The sequence below is a fragment of the Podarcis erhardii genome, assembly GCF_964252035.2.
Source record: "Podarcis erhardii genome assembly, chromosome: 9".
Classification (NCBI taxonomy): Eukaryota; Metazoa; Chordata; class Lepidosauria; order Squamata; family Lacertidae; genus Podarcis; species Podarcis erhardii.
The window spans coordinates 38,454,621-38,472,854 of NC_138512.1; the positions used below are offsets into that span (position 1 = coordinate 38,454,621).

The following is an 18,234-nucleotide window of genomic DNA, read 5'->3' on the forward strand; positions in this document are numbered from 1 at the left end:
GGCCTTGTGGGGGTCAGATCTGGCTTCTAAGGAGAATGCTGCAGCTGTTGTTGCCACTGCGGCAGCAGCTGGTGCCACATTCCTTGGAGGCCGGATCTGTGGCCCGTGGATTCAGCCCCCTGAGACAGTCACCGCACCTTGCCTCAGGCATGGGCCAGCCCTGATCTTCACATTACGTTTACTTCAAATGTGTAGTGGTGGTTTCTTTCTTTGTTTTTGTTTAAAAAGCAAATAGTATATGCAGGGAGGGGGTTTGATAATTATGGAGATTGGAGCACATGAGTAAAGGAAATTTAATTTTTTTGTCCCTTGCTGCAGTCATGAGGAAAATCCTCCTTTGAAGCTGATATTTGTGAGGGTAGGGAAGGACAGAACCCCTCATTGCTCAGTATTCACATTCCATCCAAAGGATTATTTATTGTTGCTGTTTATTAAATTTGTATACTGTATATTTAATTTGTTTATTAAATTTGTATACTGCCCTATTACCATAGATCTCAGGGTGGTTCACAACATAAAATAAAAATATAAAAAGATGAAATACATAATAAAAACAAAGACAACCCAAAAAACTGCATGAAATAGTGACTCCATCCCTGGTTTAAATAGCTTTTATTACCCCATTCAACACCTATTTTTTTCTAGTGTGTATTACAATTCATCCCAAATAATAACCATAGTTCAATGGTGATGAAAATGTTAGGCTGTAACAGCTTTTAACCAGGGGGAGTTTTTACATTTCCTCATGAGGACTTCTATATCAGCATATGTACAACTTCATAATAGGTAACTAATATACCTATTTACAGTCATAAATCTACAATGCTGTTTGTGAAATTATCTGTCACACATTCAAGTCCAAGTATTATAGGGGCTTGCACCAAAAAACTTATTGGAAAAGGTGAGTTTTGAGGAGGGGTTTTTAGGAAGGAAGAGCAGTCAGCTCAAAGAGGTATTCTAGGAGACAGTTCCTGACTTAACAGTAGGAGAGAATGCATGGAGTCATTTCAGGCCCAGGCAAAGGTTTCAGCACCTGAGAATCATAAAGGCATGCTTCTAGTCTTTAAAACTGGAAATGTACCCCTGAAAGTGAGTGAAACCTAGTTAAAATTTCTTAAGAAATAAAGGAGCGAAGTACAGCAGAAACTGAATGCCAGAAATAGACACAAACCTCCTTAATTTACCTAAATGTCTACACGTTGCAAATTTTTGTTTTTTCTTGGCACGTTGTAAAGTGCAGGATGCGCATATTGATAATGAGCAGAACTGTCTGGAACAGAGTATATCAGTTGTGGGCACCTTCCATGCTATCAGTATTACCTTCCTTAATAATAAAGGGTGCAGTCAAAATTTACCACATGCTTTGATTGAAATTGGGTAGGGCCACTGCTGTGCTTTAGCCCCTGCGGGAGGGCAGTTCCAGTCCCTCGAGTCAGTCAGCAGGCCATCCCTGGAATAGACACAGAGGTCTTTTAATAACTGGAGATCTTGTAACAATAGACGTAATGGACAAGAAGTATATTGCTCCATAGCCCTAATACCATGCCATTGCATCCCATAGCACAAATACAATATAAACATCGCACAGGCCTAGAGGAACATTTCCACTGAATTTACTTCATGAAGTGGCTAAAAGAGAGTGCCATTATGCCATTAGACCAGTTTGTTAGCTAGCGGGACTATTCTGAAAAGGCAGAATTAGTGCTTTTGTTCTTTATTATGGGGTTTTAAGAACGTGACCCTAGGATACTCTTCAAACCTTTTACAGTTCCCACAGCCTTCTTTGAAGGCATGTATGTAAGCTAAAACTAATTCTCCCAGGGAATATTCTTGAACACTAGTATTTCTCATTAGGGTCAGGGATGGCAAGAGGCCTGTTTGGGACAGAATATGTGAACCTTCAGCTTTAACCTGGTATAATATGCCAAATGTTTGGGAGACATTCTCACACACTTCTGGCCTCTTTCCGCTCATCTGTGACATGATCTGATGTGCTGGCTTTCCACTGCTTCAAAATGGAGGATGGGAAGGTTTTTATCACCCCAAGTCCATTGCTACCAGGCAGCACTGCTGTTAATGGCATCTAAAAGGAAAATAAATTACACTAGGCAGTGGTTTGAATTGGTGAGATTTCTGTCCCCCGACAGTGCTCAGTTTGTGTGGTGAGAATTGGAATTCATTTTAAAAGGTGAGGCAAACTTGACAGGGCAAATGTTAAAAGAGGCATTAAGGAATAAAACAACCCTCCCTTGACCCAGATGTCATTGTACCATGCAGTTTCAGTATCTATATTTTTATTTAACTACATTTTCTACCCAGCAGCATTGTACCATGTCAAAAGGTTTCTAGCATGTTCTTTCTTGCGTACTGACATTTTTTCTGAACTGTAGTTTGAGGATGTATCCTGCCCCTGATCCACAATACTTCGGTTGGGCAGACGACCCAAACTATCATCCTCCTATGATGACCTTGGATGGATCAGTAACATCACCTCATCAAATGGAGGTAGGGTTGGTTACAGGTTTCTTCTCTTATCATATAGGGAGTTCTACAAGTAGCACAAATGCCTAAAACCATTCAATTAAAAATAACCAGATGGAGGTGAAGGGATGCACCACAACAAGATCTGAAATCAACCAGACTGACTCCTGTGTAAATATGCATAGGACTCCACTATTGTTGTTGTTGGCATCCTTCTTGTCTCAAGAGACAGTGGAGTGAGCTTCCAGGGGTGAAGTCAAACCACTGTATTAGCAGCACCAAAGTGATCTCCCCAGGGCACAAGCCTGGGCAGCGTGTATGGAGGTGCTGGACTGCCCAGACAACAAGACCCCCTCACTATCCAAAGAAAAGTAGAGCAATATGTTTGGCATCAGCTTGGCTGCAGCAGTTGCCACAAGGAGGCATAAAAGGCGCCATTCAACAGTCTTAGGGACTCCACTCCGGATTTGTGTAGCATTTATTCCTTAGCCTTTTCTTCTCCCCAAAGATATCCCACAAGTGTCACATTTAAATGCATCCTGCTTAAATTAGTTACTATATTACAGGACTGCCTGTTTATTCTTGGTACAGGAACTTCTTGTTAGCGTCAGCATAGAGGACTCCCCCCGTCTAAAGGACTTTTGGCAGATTGTTGTAACACTGAATACAAGAAATCCAATTTAGCTGAGATTACATTTATTTTTAAAGACTTGACAGGCAGTCTCTCCTAAGCTTCCTTGTACTGTCTTGACCTTGATGAATTCCTGGCTATATGCAATTCATTACCTTCAGCTAGCTTTTATAAGACCACTTCCTCAGTCCTGAGACTCAGCAAGAGAGACAAGTGCCTATGACTTGACATGTTTTACAGGGTAGTTTGCCAGCATGCAGATTACCAACATGTGGTAATTAAGCTAATTTTGTGTGGTACTAGAAGTAGGTCAATGCTTTGTACTTTGCATGCTTGCCAATCCAATCAGCCATCAGGCCCTCCCCCACCAACACACACAACCATTCCATTTTGCATATTTTAGTTCCACTCAGTCAATCTTCTTTCATGGATAAAAGTAAACACGCATTAATAGCTAAAAACCTGATCCCACTCAACACCTCTTTTATTTATTTATTTGAATTTCTGAGCTTAAACCGTAATTCTTGCAAGTAGTTGCTTTTATGTGAACTAAGACTGACAATCAGGACATTTCTATTTTGATTGTCTCTCGCTGCGTTTAAAATAACCTCGTGTTTGAAAAGCAAGTAAGGGGTCATTGCATAAATTAGATTTATTTATTTTGAAATGGTACTCATCAAAGCTTAGAGGATTTTAATGTTTAAACCACTATTTTATCTACCCACCATAATTTTGTTTTTGAATTTTGCTTTAAAGAAAAACAACAACGCTCACTTGGCAAATGGCCATAGTACATGCTGCTGTAGGTGATCACAGAGAGTTCTCTTGCAAGGTTGTATTAAACTGCATTCTCAGAATAAGTCATGCAACGGATGGTGACCGATAAAAGATGTGGCAGAATGTTTGCCCCAAGAAAAATCCAAACAATTTAGTTAGAAGGCCACATGTAGTTATGCACCTGGATACCTGTGTGAACACCATGATTTTTTCAGATTAAAATGTCTGAGAGCTGGGCACGTTCAGAAACTACATAGTACAACCCTTTTTAGACTGTACCACTTAAACTTTGGAGGTAGGGATTTAAATGTCACACACACAAACACAAAAAATAGCATTCCACATAGAAGAATAACAAAGCAGTGAGAAGGCTATGTGATAATTTGTATTACTGAGTTGTTATTATTTTGATTATGTATTTTGTGGTTTTATATTCTGATTTTATTCTGTGAATCACTCTGAGACCTGCAGATATTGGGTGGTATATAAATTCTAATAATATTAATAATAATCCACCTTTCCCCCAGAACTAGGACTCGAGGTGGCTCACAAAAACTGAAGCACAAGTAAAGCACAGATAGCGAAAAACATATAAAAGGTAACTTAAAAAGCAATTAAACTATAACAGAATTAAAATGATGTAAAAAGATGTATTAAAATGCAGGTAGCAAAAACAGCGCAACACTATTAAAAAGCCCTTTCTTTAGAAGCAGCCAGTTCCCCCAAGCCTGCTAGAATAAAAGAGTTTTCAGCAGCTGGCGGAAAGACAGTGAGGAGGGAAGCCAGTCTAGCCTTTCTAGAAATGGAGCTCTGAAGTCTGGCAGCAACTATTGAGAAGGCCCTCTCCCATGTCCTCACCAAACTCTTTTTTCCATGCAAAATTTTCCACAGGCAGGACAGAGATATTTCAGAGGGCCAATATTCAAAATACTTGATCCAGCTGCAGTTTGAAGTGGTGTGGCCTAGGAAACTAGATCCTCAAGTACCATTCCGGCTTCTGGCCCTTGAGAAGAAACTAGAGCTAGTAGGAACATGTAGAAAAGCCTTGGCCAAGGATATATTTCTTAATAAATACTAACTTCCTTTGCATGATTCAGGTTTACAGAATGTTCAGGAAATTTTTTGTAAGACAGAGTACAGTGGTACCTCGGGTTAAGTACTTAATTTGTTCCGGAGGACCATTCTTAACCTGAAACTGTTCTTAACCTGAAGACCACTTTAGCTGATGGGTTCTCCTGCTGCTGCCACGCCGCCGGAGCCTGATTTCTGTTCTTATCCTGAAGCAAAGTTCTTAACCTGAAGCACTATTTCTGGGTTAGCAGAGTCTGTAACCTGAAGCATATGTAATCCGAGGTACCACTGTACTCCCATTTGTTAGAAATTAGTAAAGTGCGAAGACCCCTCTGCAAAATTTTGCTAAACATCTCAGACTATGAACTCCTGATTATAATATTTCGAACTGTTTCTTTTGGTTTTGAATATGTGTCTCAGTAAAGACAATATTGTCAAAGAGAGATTTATGCAATCCACTAATGAAGTGGTTTTCTAAAATTTATTGCACCAATGCCACAAAGAAATTGACAAATGATACTGTACAATTACAGCCCAAATTAAGAAGCTTCCACAGTTTGACATTAGAATCCAGTCAATAAAAAAAACCCAAACACTATTTGCTTTTCTCTCTCTGAACACATACTTGCAGCTACACACACACACACACACACACACACACACCCTTCTCCTAGTACGGTATATGTTACTTCATCTGTTCCAGGTAACATGCTTTATTATATAAGCTTGCTACACTTAAAATATGGTCCATACGAATCGGAAGAAGTTTGCTCCTGCTTAGGAAACAAAGAAGTAGACATGTTTGGAGGGGAGGACAGCAGAATACTATTAATACAGCATGAAAAATAACAAGTTTTGGAATCTTGAAGATTTCAGACAAGATTCCTTTCTCATTGCCACTTTCAGGTACATTCACATTACTTTAAAAACTATTAAAAATATCAGAACTAAAGCATGCTTATGATAAAAGGGTAGCCATTGCAGTGCATCACCAGTGCAGTTTTTGCCCTCTCAAATGCTACAGCACAATCTTTCAGAAAATTCATGACATGTACAACTTTTAAGTTGCCCCCTACTGGCAGCTTAATTCTGTCAACTGAGGTAGTTTTTTTAAAAACGGAAGGATAAAACACATTATATTTTCTTAAATATAGAATGAAGCTACTTTTTCTAAAATGATACAGTTGTTAAAGATCTGCATGGTTCTTTTAAAGGGGAAAAAAGTATATTATGATTTTATTCTGAGATAAAAGCAAGGGTTGTTAATTAATTTGATCCCTTGACCATAATTTAAGTACAAGAAGGGTATCTTTAACCCTTGCCTTTGTGGTCTTCTCTGTCAAAAACTGGGCTTCATTCATTTGGAAGGGAAGGTTTCAGAGGAAAATTGATTTTTTGAGCTAATTTGCAATAGAAAGAAAGGCAGGGAACAGAATAATGCTGCTATGGATAACTACTAACTTCTAAAACAGGAATGACCGTATGATTAAGTGTTGTCATGAAAGTATTGGCAGGGATGAATAAGCAATGAGACAAAATAGAAAATCTGACAAGCCCCAGAAAAAGAAAATTATTAAATCGGTATTTGGACAAACATTGCATCCAATTGCCAACACTGCTTGGGTCAGTTGCCAAATATGACAAAACTTCTTTCTACTTCCATTTAGCACTTTCAGTCCAACATGGGAGATTGCACAATGTGCCAACCGGGAGTCTTTCAAAAAAATTGTAAGTAGTTTTTGCTTTCTTGCTCTAATTTCACACAGTCACCTGCAGAACTTGGAAGTTAAAATGAAGTCACAAGATTTATACTGAACCTTCTAAGAAAGCCCTGGGTATAGGGTTTGAAACCAAGACGAATACGGTCCTATGTGTACAGTTGTATAGCAACATAGAAAATTGAAAGAGAGCTCATGTTACTAACTTCCCATTTAAAACCACATACATTTCTCTTTTAGAATTAAGAGGAAGGCACCAAGAGGCTAGTGCAAAACGTTCTGTGGGATCGCTTCAGACACTTGAGAATTATCATAATGAATTGCTGTCACTGTTATCATGACCACCTTCCCCTCGCGATATCCTCTCTGAGATTTCTTCTGCGTGTTTCATCCGTCCACTTAAAGAAGTTGATCCTGCTTCTGCAGTGTGCTGAAGAGAGATCTCTTATTCACGGGGCAACAGATAAGAGTTTATGTTTTAAAACCAGCTACCCAGAGTTGATGCTAATGGGTGCTTTTAATGCTAGTCCTACACAAAGTAGATTCAGTGCAATGAACACAGTTTCATTCATTTCAGTGTTTCTAATCCAAGCAGGACTAGGATGGATAAAAACCTATGCCCATTATCATATCGGTTCTTAAGGTTCAAACACGAGCTTTTTTGAGCTGGCTGTACATATGTTAGGATGCTCAACCTGTAAGACCAGAAAACTGGAAATTCAAGATGTGGCATTTGCAACAAGGTAAGTTTGCAGTGGAGATTACTACTACTTTCTCCCATTTTCATCTAGCTGTGATGCAGGATCCAAAACTTCCGTCTCCGCCAAGAACAACCAAAAACAACACTGCCGCTCTCGTGCTGCTTCGTCCATTTTAAGAGCCAATCAGCCACACTACAAGATTGTGGTAGCTGACTTCCAACTTCTTGTTCCATGGAGGTTTGATGAGCTAACAAAAGAGAATGGGCATGCATACGTACTCCAATTCATCACCTTGTCCATCCAAACACAGGAATGCTTCTGTGCATACAGATTTGTTTACTGCTCCCCATTTGGATGGGTAGGAAATCAGAACAAGACAACAATAGTAAGGAAACCATACTTAGAGGTTTTTTTTTTTTGTTTGGCTGAAAACTATGTATAAGTAGGGAATCCTCCAATAGTGTTTAATTCTTTTGTCCATTAAAATACAAGGATGCATTCTTGATTAGTTTACTCCAAAAACAGTATAAAAACCCTGAATGTCTTTTATATTATGTAAACTGAAATTCCGCTGGTAAGCGTCCAAATAAAATGCAGAAGAGGAAAAGTGACAGAATGAACTGTCACCTGTGGTCCTCTGTTCCCCCATCTCTTCATGTTTGCTCTCTTCTGCACACACGCATCCCATCTGCTTTACTCTGCTAGGGAGTTGTGACTTCAAGTTTTCAGCTTAGAGGAGTATCTGAGCAACATACGGAGAATGAGTACTCGCTATAGCAGCCAACAGTGGCAAATCGTTGGATTCAATCCTAGAAATTAAAAAAAGGGATGTTTTTCAATATGTAAATTATAGCAGAGAATTGAAGTATCTAATTAAAAGCATTTCTGAACCACTTAATATTTAGAAATCTCTAATGAGATGCTAAAATACAACATAAAAACCAGAGATGCAACATAAAAGCAGATAAATACAGTAATAACAGGGTCCAGTTTTATAGGTCATGGAAAGCCTGGGCAAAAAGATGTCTCTAAGATGTCTGTGGCAACTGTCAGAGGAAAGAGCATCCACAATGCAATGAAGAAACATGCCTGTTTTACCCTGTGTTATTCTGTAGCAAAATTTCTCCAGATGATCAAGTGATAGATAGATAATACCGTATTTTTCGCCCTATAGGACGCACCGTCCCATAAGGCGCACCTAGTTTTTTTGGGGGGAAATAAAGGGAAAAAAATTATTTCCCCCCCAGGCCCGAGCTTCCCCCACCCCAGTCCTCAAACAGGCAGCTCTCTGCAAGCCATGGGAGCCCAGGGCTGGCTCCCGCCGCTTGCAGAGAGGTCCGCGAAGCCTGGACGCGCTGAGCTCAGCGCGCGCAGGCTTTGGCATGCAGGCACCTCTCCGCAAGCGGCGGGAGCGCTCCCGCTGCTTGCGGAGAGGTCCGCAAAGCCTGGAGAGCGAGAGGAGTCTGTGCGCACCGACCCCTCTCGCTCTCCAGGCTTCAGCGAAAGCCTGCATTCGCCCCATAGGACGCACACACATTTTCCCTTCATTTTTTGAGGGGAAAAAGTGCGTCCTATAGGGCGAAAAATACGGTACTTTATTCGGCTATAAGCCCACAAGGTAAAACAAATCAATACATAAAATAGCATTTTACAATCTAAAATATCAACTAAAATATTTCAACGCATGATCAAGTGAATTTAAAAGTCCATAGAGGGACAGGTAATAATAATAAAATAATAAATTTTTATTTATACCCCGCCCTTCCCGGTTCAAAAACCAGGCTCAGGGCAGCTAACAACAAATTTAAAACACTTAATTATAAAAGCAGCATAAAATACAGTATAAAAACATGAATAACAATAAATTCAAAAATCAAAAATCAATTAGATAATCTCCCCAGGGCTAGCTGGCTGAATTGGTACTACTTGGGCCAGCGAGGAGGCCAGGGGAGAATTAGCTGTGGGATCCCAGAGCGGGTGATCTTCATAAAAGGGGAGGGGGAGGGAAGGGAAGGGAAACAAAAGATCAGGCTGAATTCAAATTAAAGGCCAGGCGGAATAGCTCCGTCTTACAGGCCCGACGGAAGGAGGTTAAATCCTGAAGGGCCCTAGTCTCATGGGACAGAGCATTCCACTAGGCCGGAGCCATCACTGAAAAGGCCCTGGACCTGGTGGAGGATAGTCTGACTTCCTTAGGGCCCGGGACCTTTAAACTATGGTTATTCATGGACCTTAAGGTCCTCTGCGGGGCATACCAGGAGAGGCGGTCCCGTAGATACGAGGGCCCTAAGCCACAAGGTGGGCTTGCAGGTAACCTGGTGCTAAACTGTTTAGGGCTTTACATGGTGGTTGATTGGAAGCCAGTACAGTTCCTTCAGCGGAGGTGTAATATGCGCACATCAAGGTGCTCCACTCAAACACCTGTTTGTAGCATGCTGCAGCTTCCAGACCAGTTTCAATATGGTCAGGGTAGGAGGAGGGACAGAAAAGACATGCTGGTGAATGGTCATATTTGAGAAACTAAGGCCACAGTCCTATACTCACTTCCTCAGCAAGAAGGGGCTGCCTTTGAAGATGACTTGGAAACTTCAACTGGTCCAAAAGCCTATTGTAGCAGTATGTTTGATTATTTTTATTTTTGTATTTTGTCTTTAGTTTAAAAATTATTAAAGTGTCATTAAAAAAGTTAATTCTACCCTGCTCCGCATCACATTTCCATTTCCAAGTTGATGAGCCAAGTAGCACATGATAGTCTCAGGAATCACCCTACCAGCAAGAGGAGAAAATACTGTTTTCCCAAAAGTCGCTTAGACTTTTCTTGAATGACTTTGGCAAAGGAGCAAAATGAATCTAAAGAAAGACAAGGTTGGGGGCAGGGAAAATCGATGCTTATGCGCAGCCAAGCAACTGTATGGATTAGGGAGGGTCTCGTGAGAGCAGATATGGATTACATAGCAAAAGCAGAGGTTGTAGTGATAGATGGCCCGGTAACAAGACCCAGCGCTCTAGCAACACAACCCTGCAAAAAGGCCCCGAAACAAGGTTAAATGTTCTAATTCTATTATTCAGCGTGCTTTTAGGAAGGCCATTTGGTGAATGTCTCTGATTCAGGTACAGTAACAGAGAGATGGGAAAGTTCAGCACTTCCCTGCTCTATAGACTAAAACAAAAACATTTCCTGAACTAAGGACTGAATTATTTGACGCTTTAATCATATACTTTTTAAGAAGTGCTTTTTTAAAAGCATTAGATGGCAAACTAAATAGTGCTGCTTCTCATGAACCTCCTTATTTATTGTAAATAATGGACAGTGCTTTATAGACTAAAAGCAACAACCCTTCAATGTTATAAAACTGGGACAGCTTACTACAGAGTGATTTTATCTTTATACTCACCACACAGTAGCCTTCAGACATAGATATAGATATGGTCTCCTTCCTCTATATTTGATTTTAACTTACTTGCATTCCTTACATGCTTTACCAAATACATTATTATTTATAAGATAACCTTATGGCAGAAAACTGTTCAAAGGGCAGCTTTTGGGGGGGGGGACTGCTGCAAATAATCCATACCAATGGATAAATATATAAGCATTGAGAAAACTATGAAAGAACCATAAACTCACAATGGAATGAAAGCATATCTTACTTTTCTACAAAGGGAAGACTGTACACAGCCATTGCACAGGAGAGCATTCCAAAAGTTTGGAACTATGAGGGAAAAGGCTCTTCTTCTAGTAAGTTGACCTTAATTCTCTAAGGAGAGATGGGGAACCTGTGACACCTTCAGATATTGTAGGAACTCCCACCAGCAAGCCCATGAACAGGGACAAGGGTAGAGGAGATATTCTTTCAGTGAACATTTTTAAGTGAACCAACCCAATTTGCCACCTCCTTAATACACAAATAGGATCATAAATATCATTCAGAACGAACGCTTTTCCAAATTTTGTGATACATTTCATGGTTCAAAATATGTACTGTGCTGTGCAAAACACATGCACATTTTAAGATAAAATAACTTTAGAAATGCATATATTGCAATTAAATATGAATTTAAATAAAATTCTTGCACACTTTTAAGAAATTGCTATTAATGCAAAAACGAAACTGAACAGATTTATGAGCACACATACACATGAAATGGACACAGATTGAAAGAGACTGATACAACTCCCATCTTCTCTGACTAGGAATGAATATAGCACAAAACACTGGGAGGGCCCTAGAGACAGGAGATCAGAGTAGTTCTTAAGGTTCCTGGAGGGGTTTACATAGGAAAAGGCATTCTTTAAGATACTTGTGACACAGATCATGTAGCGATCACAACCAGCCTGCTGAATTGGGTTCAGAAACATACCAGTAACCAATGTGGATATTTAAGTACCAATGTAAATCTTTTAGCTACTTATACCATAAGACAGGCAGCAGCATTCTGCACCAGCTGTAATTTCTGAATCGTCTCCAAGGACAGTTCCATGTACAGCACATTACAGTAATTTAGTCTGGCAGTCAACAAGACCTAAATTATGTAGCTGGGTCTCTTATCTTTCAGGAGTTGGCACAGTTGCTGAACTAAGCTGGTAAAGAAAGGCACTCCTGGATGCAGCACCACCTGAGAATCTATGAGCAATTGGAATTAAATTGCGGCCAAGTTTTTGCCCACACTATCGCTCTCAAGGTTCCTCTTTGCAAGGTTGAGAAGGGGCAACTCTGAACATCACACAGCATTCTAATTTGCATGGAATGCTCCAGCCCATGGCCACTAAGTGACAACCTATATCCCAGGTCTTTTGCACAGCTAGGTGCAGAACAGTAGGATCTCCAAGAATACCTGAATGAGTCGCTTCTCATCTGACAGTTTTTAGTAACCCTCAGAGGGTGGCTTTAAATACCGCCCCCCCATCTCAGGAATGCACTTAGAGCAGTGCTAAAGATTCTCCCCCCACACTTATTTTATTTTATTTTATTTTTGAGCTGTTCAGAAAGGAGGGTTCCATGGCTTGAAGTCAATAATATGTTATCCAATTAAGATTACAGCCATGCCATCATCTCACAGCATGTTTCATAGGAGACATCCCGTTCCATCTCGACATAGGTTACTGAATTCTTTCCTAACCCATTCCACACAAACCACTAAAGTGACTTGAACACAACTTTCATCTACAGTGCTTATGCAAAACATGGTGGTGACCAAAATAAGACTTTCTACCATTGTCCTTCCTCCTTGCCCTCCTCCATTTACTTTTTAAATGTATTGACGCGACTGTTAATGCAGCAGAAACAGCACTTGCTGTCCCTCTGCCTGAAAAAAGGGGTCCTTCTTCAGGGTGAGGCATTCTGGGTGAGGTGGCCCAAGAGGCGCCTGCCTGTGCTGCCGACGCTTTTCTATAACTTCCATTTTGTTCAGGACGTGAAGGAAGGACAAGAAATAATTCTATTTTCCTACATTTAACAGCTCGGTTCGATTTCCAGATGGCTCAGTGGAACACACACAAGCTACACTTCACACTTCGGCATGTCTTTCACAGAAAATGTGACAATGGAATAAACAGTAGTATCCTGAATATTCAGTGCATGGTGGGGGTGGAAAAACTATATATATATATATATAACTTTAAAAAGGAACTCCAGCATCAACACTCACCCCAATACTACTCCAAGTTCTTTCACATGGACTCTCGTTTGGCCTCGCAAATATTTAGACAGCATCGTGCTTTTGAGGTACATTTCCTGTAGCCGATCCTCAAGATGCATAATGCACTGTAGAAAGACATGAAACCCCACAGTGATCCAATCCAATAGAATAAGAGGGTAAAGCCATGCCACACACAAATGCATCAAACGTGAACTGATCCTTCCTGGGGCCAGACCCAAGTTCTGCTTAGTTCAGCACCTCTATGATTAGGCTGATGGTGTCTAGCCAGTCTGGACCCGCCATAGGGTAACTGCTATAGTTGCCCCTAAGAATCGGGGTGTTGCATTGCTAATAATCAGGAATGCCAGAAATGGTATGTGGTGTTCAGCATCCTCCCCGCTCTAGTCTGATGGGAGGTACAAAAACAGAATGCAAGCAACTCACTTTTGCTTTGGGCCTTCAGATCACAGGGAATAAAGGATGCAAACATGGCCTGCCAACGGACAGAAACAAGTCTGCACCAAAGAAGAAAGGCTCCTAAAGAGCAGTAGTTAATTCTCTAACAGCTACCAAAGAGGAGAATTCCTAGACTATTCAGTTATGCTGGGGGGTGGGACGCTATTTCCACTATGCAGTCTTCCTTCAAGGTCTGAAAGAAGTCAGTGTTGTGGTCTATGGAATGCAAAAACTGGCTGCACATCACACTTTCCCTGTTAATCAATTCCTTCTGCAGGCAATCATTTGTAAACGCGGACTTACAAAGTCAGCAGGAAGGTTAAGTTTGTAAAGCTGTAAAATGGATTGTAATAAAGACGACACTTGGCTGGAGACCAGGACATCCTTGCCCAACTTCATGCTGTCGGTTATCTTTCTTTGGCTTGTGGCCACCTGTACTGTCAATTTATCTGTATCTGCAATAATGCAAACAGCTTCTGCTATGGGCTCGTCTAGTACTGGATGCTGTAGAAAGGAAAAAGAAAGTAAATGGAACTGTTTGAAACTGCTGTCTACCTTTTAGATAGATAGATAGATAGATAGATAGATAGATAGATAGATAGATATAGATCTCTATCTATCTCACATACATATATTCAATTTACAAATTGAAAGTTTACATTCAGCATAGTTTACTGCAATCTCTAATGACAAATGGCTAGCAGCATTTGTTCTTCTTAATAGAATATGTTTGTGGCCTACTGAAATAATAAATTTGGATGGCATTGATCAAGTGATATATGTAAACTATTGTCAAATATTGAATTAATTGAAAAAAGGTTTTGGTTTCTTAATATATATTTGTTATGCAATAGCCTTTTCAGACAAAAAAAGTTTCTTATCCTAGCAATCATGTCCACAAAAACCCTGTTAGTTTCAGGGCAGAGATTAGGTGCACATATGGACAGGACTCCCTCCATTTAAATAAATAGGTGGTCCCATGTATGCAAAAGCTCAGAATGGACATCAGAGTATGTACACAGTTTTTGTTCAAGGCAAACAGGCACAGTGTGGAAGATGTACTATGCATTTTGGGGGCATAACCCATTTTGGGGGCTGCCTTGCACTCTGAAGGTTTTGTGTACAGCACCTGGCATTTCCAGTTTAAAAAAAAGTTCAGGTAGGTGATGGCAGAGACCTCTAATGAGCCACTGCTAGGTAGGGTAGGCGAGTACCAGGCTTGATGGATAAATAATCTTGACTTGGTATAAGGCAACTTTCTATGCTTAACTGTCAATGATATTAAAAGGATTCTGTGTGGCAAGATCCAAATGGAACAGCCTAGCACCGCAATACCTCAAGGACTGCCTCTCTCCATCTGCACCTACCCAGACCCTGAGATCACCCTTTCTTTGTGTGTCTCCTCCATGAGGGGTCCAGCAGGTAGCAAACTAAGGTATATCTAAATCCAGTATTTGTTTCCAATTAGAGGTCAGCTGTGCACTTCTAGAAGCCCCAAAGCAGGCCATAATGATTACAACCTTCCGCTGTTTGTTCAGGGCATTTGGTAGACAGGTTCTATTTTAGCTGCAATGAATAGTAGCCATTTGTGGAATTGGTCTAACCCTTTTAAAGGCCACTTAAGTGAGTGGTCATTAATGCATCTTGCAACAGTGAGGTCCAAAATTTAAATCAGAATTCTATTAATAGAAGGAAAATATAGATTAGGGTGCTCCCCTGCACTTTCCATTTTCTCTCTGGCATACTGCCAGATCTGATCCACCTACAACTATCCCACTTTTACATTTCCTACTGCCAGCACTTGGCCTTCTATGTCTCGCTGCAAGCAAGAGGCTCAGAAGTATGTCCAGACTTACATTCACTGCATGACTCAATTCAGCTGATAGGCATTGCTTGAGCTGCTCATCGTTACTGATTCCATGCAACACCAGGTCAGGCATATAGGAGGCACAATAGCCACCGAGAAGGGACCTTCCAAAATGCTTTACGCTTTGATTGCTGATTGTGTTGGATCTGAAACAGAGGAATTGGTTGCACACTTAGTACTCAGCCATTTCTAAGGCCAGTTTGTGAAAAGGTATTGGAATAAAGTGGAATTATTTCAGTAAGATTGGCAGATTGCAATGCTATGTGAATGATGACACTGCCTTATTTGTTTGCAAGATTACAGCTCATGATCAAAAATGACCATGGAAAAAGTTACTATCATTCTCAGCTCTGAATCACACAGTCAGTCCATGGTTCCCAAACGTTGTCTGCACCACAAAATCTTTTCCCCAGCAGGAGCCTCAATTATGGAACTTTGACATGACGATCCGGTTATTTGATGATTGCCTCATTTATTTATAACATTTCTTACCTGCCCTTTACCACACAATTAAGATACTAGATGCACCTCTGTGGGACGGTGGTCCACATTTTAGAGGCTGCCTTTCCCCACACTTCTAAGGGTTGCAGAACTACCAAGAGAGACCTCTCTTTGATAATCTTAACACCCAGGAAGATCAGCAGGAATGGAGGCAATCTTTCAGATATCTGGAGCCCAAATCCTTTAGGGCTTTAAATACTAATGTAAGCATTTTGAAACCATTCATCTGATCATTATCTCTTAACATCTCATAAATGTGCACCTAATGAGTTATCCAAACTGACAGCTAGGCAAAGCACCTATTTTATTGGTTAAAATGAGTTACATACTTGTTAACTTTTAAATTGGATCACTTGTGCTCTGTTGTAGCCGAGTTCACAAAAACCACCTGTTTGTAAAGACTGAAAGGCTGCATAATGTAGCATGTGAAGTAGACACTTGCCCATGAAGGCTCATGCTAGTCTAAGACTTTGCTGTTTTCACATATTGTAAAAAGAGAAAAACTGAGCCTTTTAGTCCATTGAACTAAATTGACAACAGTCCCTATTATTGTAAAACCTTAAAATTATGATGCAAGTATTATGCCTAAAAGTAATAATAGGGGAAAAAACCCAATTTGCACTATACTAGGTTGTCTCGGCTTTCCCAGCATAGGGTCAATACTACTTTATAATGAAAACATTTGGTTTAAGTTGGTCTAAATATCAGACTAGAGGTTCCTTCTTCAGATTTTTCAAGAGCTATCTTAGAACAATGCAGCAAACCCTTGAGGAGTCACACCTTTAGAGTTGGTCATATTTACTTATTTTTACCTTGGCAAAGCAAGTTCTACTTCGGAAAGTTCTTCTGTCCTACTGTTGACAGAGCTCAGAGATTGCCCATCTGGAATAAGTGTGCTACCTTCATCGTCGCTCTCTCCCAGGGCACTGTCAGAGCTCTCATTTCTAGGCATGTTCTCTTCCACTCTGAAGGGGTGTTTGCTTCCAGCATCCCCACAGGGGACATCCTCCATAACGGCTTGGCCAGATCTCTGCACATCAGCGGGACTTCCTGAATCACAGTCAAGAGAAACCCTTTCCAAGTTTTCACAGTGTGTGCTTTCACCTTCCCCCAGTCTTCCTGGCTTTGCAGTTTTGACTTTGCTCTCAAAAGCGACAGGTGGATGGCATGACAACCGAAGAGCACTTGGTAGTCGCGTTTTACAAGCTTTCTGCCTAGCACGTGGTTTAAGACAGAAGTAAGATTTCTCCTGCTGGACTTGGGCAGTTGCATGTACTGGACTTGACAGGAAACACAGAGATTTGCTTTTGCTCCTCGGCATCCCTACAGTTTCATCCAGATCCTTTTGGGTGGGTTCTAAATCAGATACGGGTGAAGGGGAGCTTCCAATTTGGAAGGTAACTCTTTCCAACTGAGGGTACCTCTGGCTAGCCCTTTCACTGCAAAACAGCTGTCCTGCTGCGTTACACTGGTTGTTGTTCTTCATCCCTGTTGTTAAATCCTCTAATTTTGCACACCCCCTGGATACACCTTCTGAACCAGCCACCGTTTTCCCCTTCTGAGCTTCCTCCACAAGTCCTTTGGAGGAGCCAGCTTTGGGCAAGCAAGAGGGCAGTTCAGAACTCTGTCCAGCATTTATTCCTTCATGCTCCCGCTTCAAGCAGGCAGGTTCAAAGCAGCTCTCTCCTACAGCAGCAGCACTCCCGGTTCTCCGGGGCAAACTGGGAGATATGAGAGCAGGTTCGTTTCTAACAGTGACTACTACATAATCAGAATCCTCAACTTCTCCCTTTTCTAGAGCTGTTGAGATCTTGCCGCCACTCAGGGCTTGCTCTCCTCTGCCAACTTGCCCACTCCGGGTCAGGTGATTCTCCTGCAGCTCAGAGCACCGTAAGAAATACGTAAGAATGTAGAGGATGCGTTGAACCAAATCTTTACGCTTTCCAACAATTATAGTCCTCGTCATCCTGACAGGTGAGCCTATAGCACCATACAAATCACCTGGAAAAAGCACAAGGAAGAAAAATGGAGATTTGTACTGCCTTTTAACCCAGAAGGCCATAAGACAACAGGCCCATGTCTAATCCAATCCAGTTTTGTTTTGTGGCTTTTAAAAAAAGATCCATCCAGTTACAAAAAGTGCCATGAAAATTTGCACTGAGGAATCAAACATGATTATAATCATTGCTCTAGCCTAAGAGACATATTAAAACTCAAGGGCACGATCTAGTTCAAGTGAAGCTATTTTACATTTCATTGATTTCAATAGGAGGAATTAAACACACATGGTTAACTTCCCATTGAAAATCAGTGGGACCTAAAAGTGCTTACCACTGGCTAGATCATGCCCTCAAGTTTTATTTGTACTACATAATTAGTTATTTTTTGAAA

The 18,234-nt window shown here is 40.9% G+C and overlaps 2 protein-coding genes across 8 annotated transcripts in view; one reads left to right on the forward strand and one right to left on the reverse strand.

Annotated features, from left to right (window-relative positions):
- The window catches only part of SPMIP2 (sperm microtubule inner protein 2), a 36,983-nt gene extending 19,219 nt beyond the window's left edge, over window positions 1-17,764 (forward strand). The window contains exons 4-7 of one of the 4 annotated variants that reach the window (XM_081875499.1): window positions 2,391-2,505; window positions 6,628-6,688; window positions 11,043-11,118; window positions 11,937-12,979. In XM_081875499.1, the coding sequence (XP_081731625.1) occupies window positions 2,391-2,505; window positions 6,628-6,688; window positions 11,043-11,098 (232 nt within the window). In that variant the 3' untranslated portion in view covers window positions 11,099-11,118; window positions 11,937-12,979. Of the gene's footprint in view, window positions 1-2,390; window positions 2,506-6,627; window positions 6,689-7,469; window positions 7,774-11,042; window positions 11,119-11,936; window positions 12,980-17,641 lie in introns of those variants that run through there. The other 3 variants (XM_081875500.1, XM_081875501.1, XM_081875498.1) reach the window with 3 other exon arrangements.
- FNIP2 (folliculin interacting protein 2) overlaps window positions 5,406-18,234 on the reverse strand; it is a 47,416-nt gene continuing 34,587 nt past the window's right edge. For all 4 annotated transcript variants that reach the window (XM_081875247.1, XM_081875248.1, XM_081875245.1 and 1 more), the window contains 5 exons: window positions 16,656-17,844; window positions 15,332-15,488; window positions 13,779-13,979; window positions 13,029-13,144; window positions 5,406-8,188 (listed from right to left, as the gene is read on the reverse strand). In XM_081875247.1, the coding sequence (XP_081731373.1) occupies window positions 8,110-8,188; window positions 13,029-13,144; window positions 13,779-13,979; window positions 15,332-15,488; window positions 16,656-17,844 (1,742 nt within the window). In that variant the 3' untranslated portion in view covers window positions 5,406-8,109. The remainder of the gene's footprint in view (window positions 8,189-13,028; window positions 13,145-13,778; window positions 13,980-15,331; window positions 15,489-16,655; window positions 17,845-18,234) is intronic.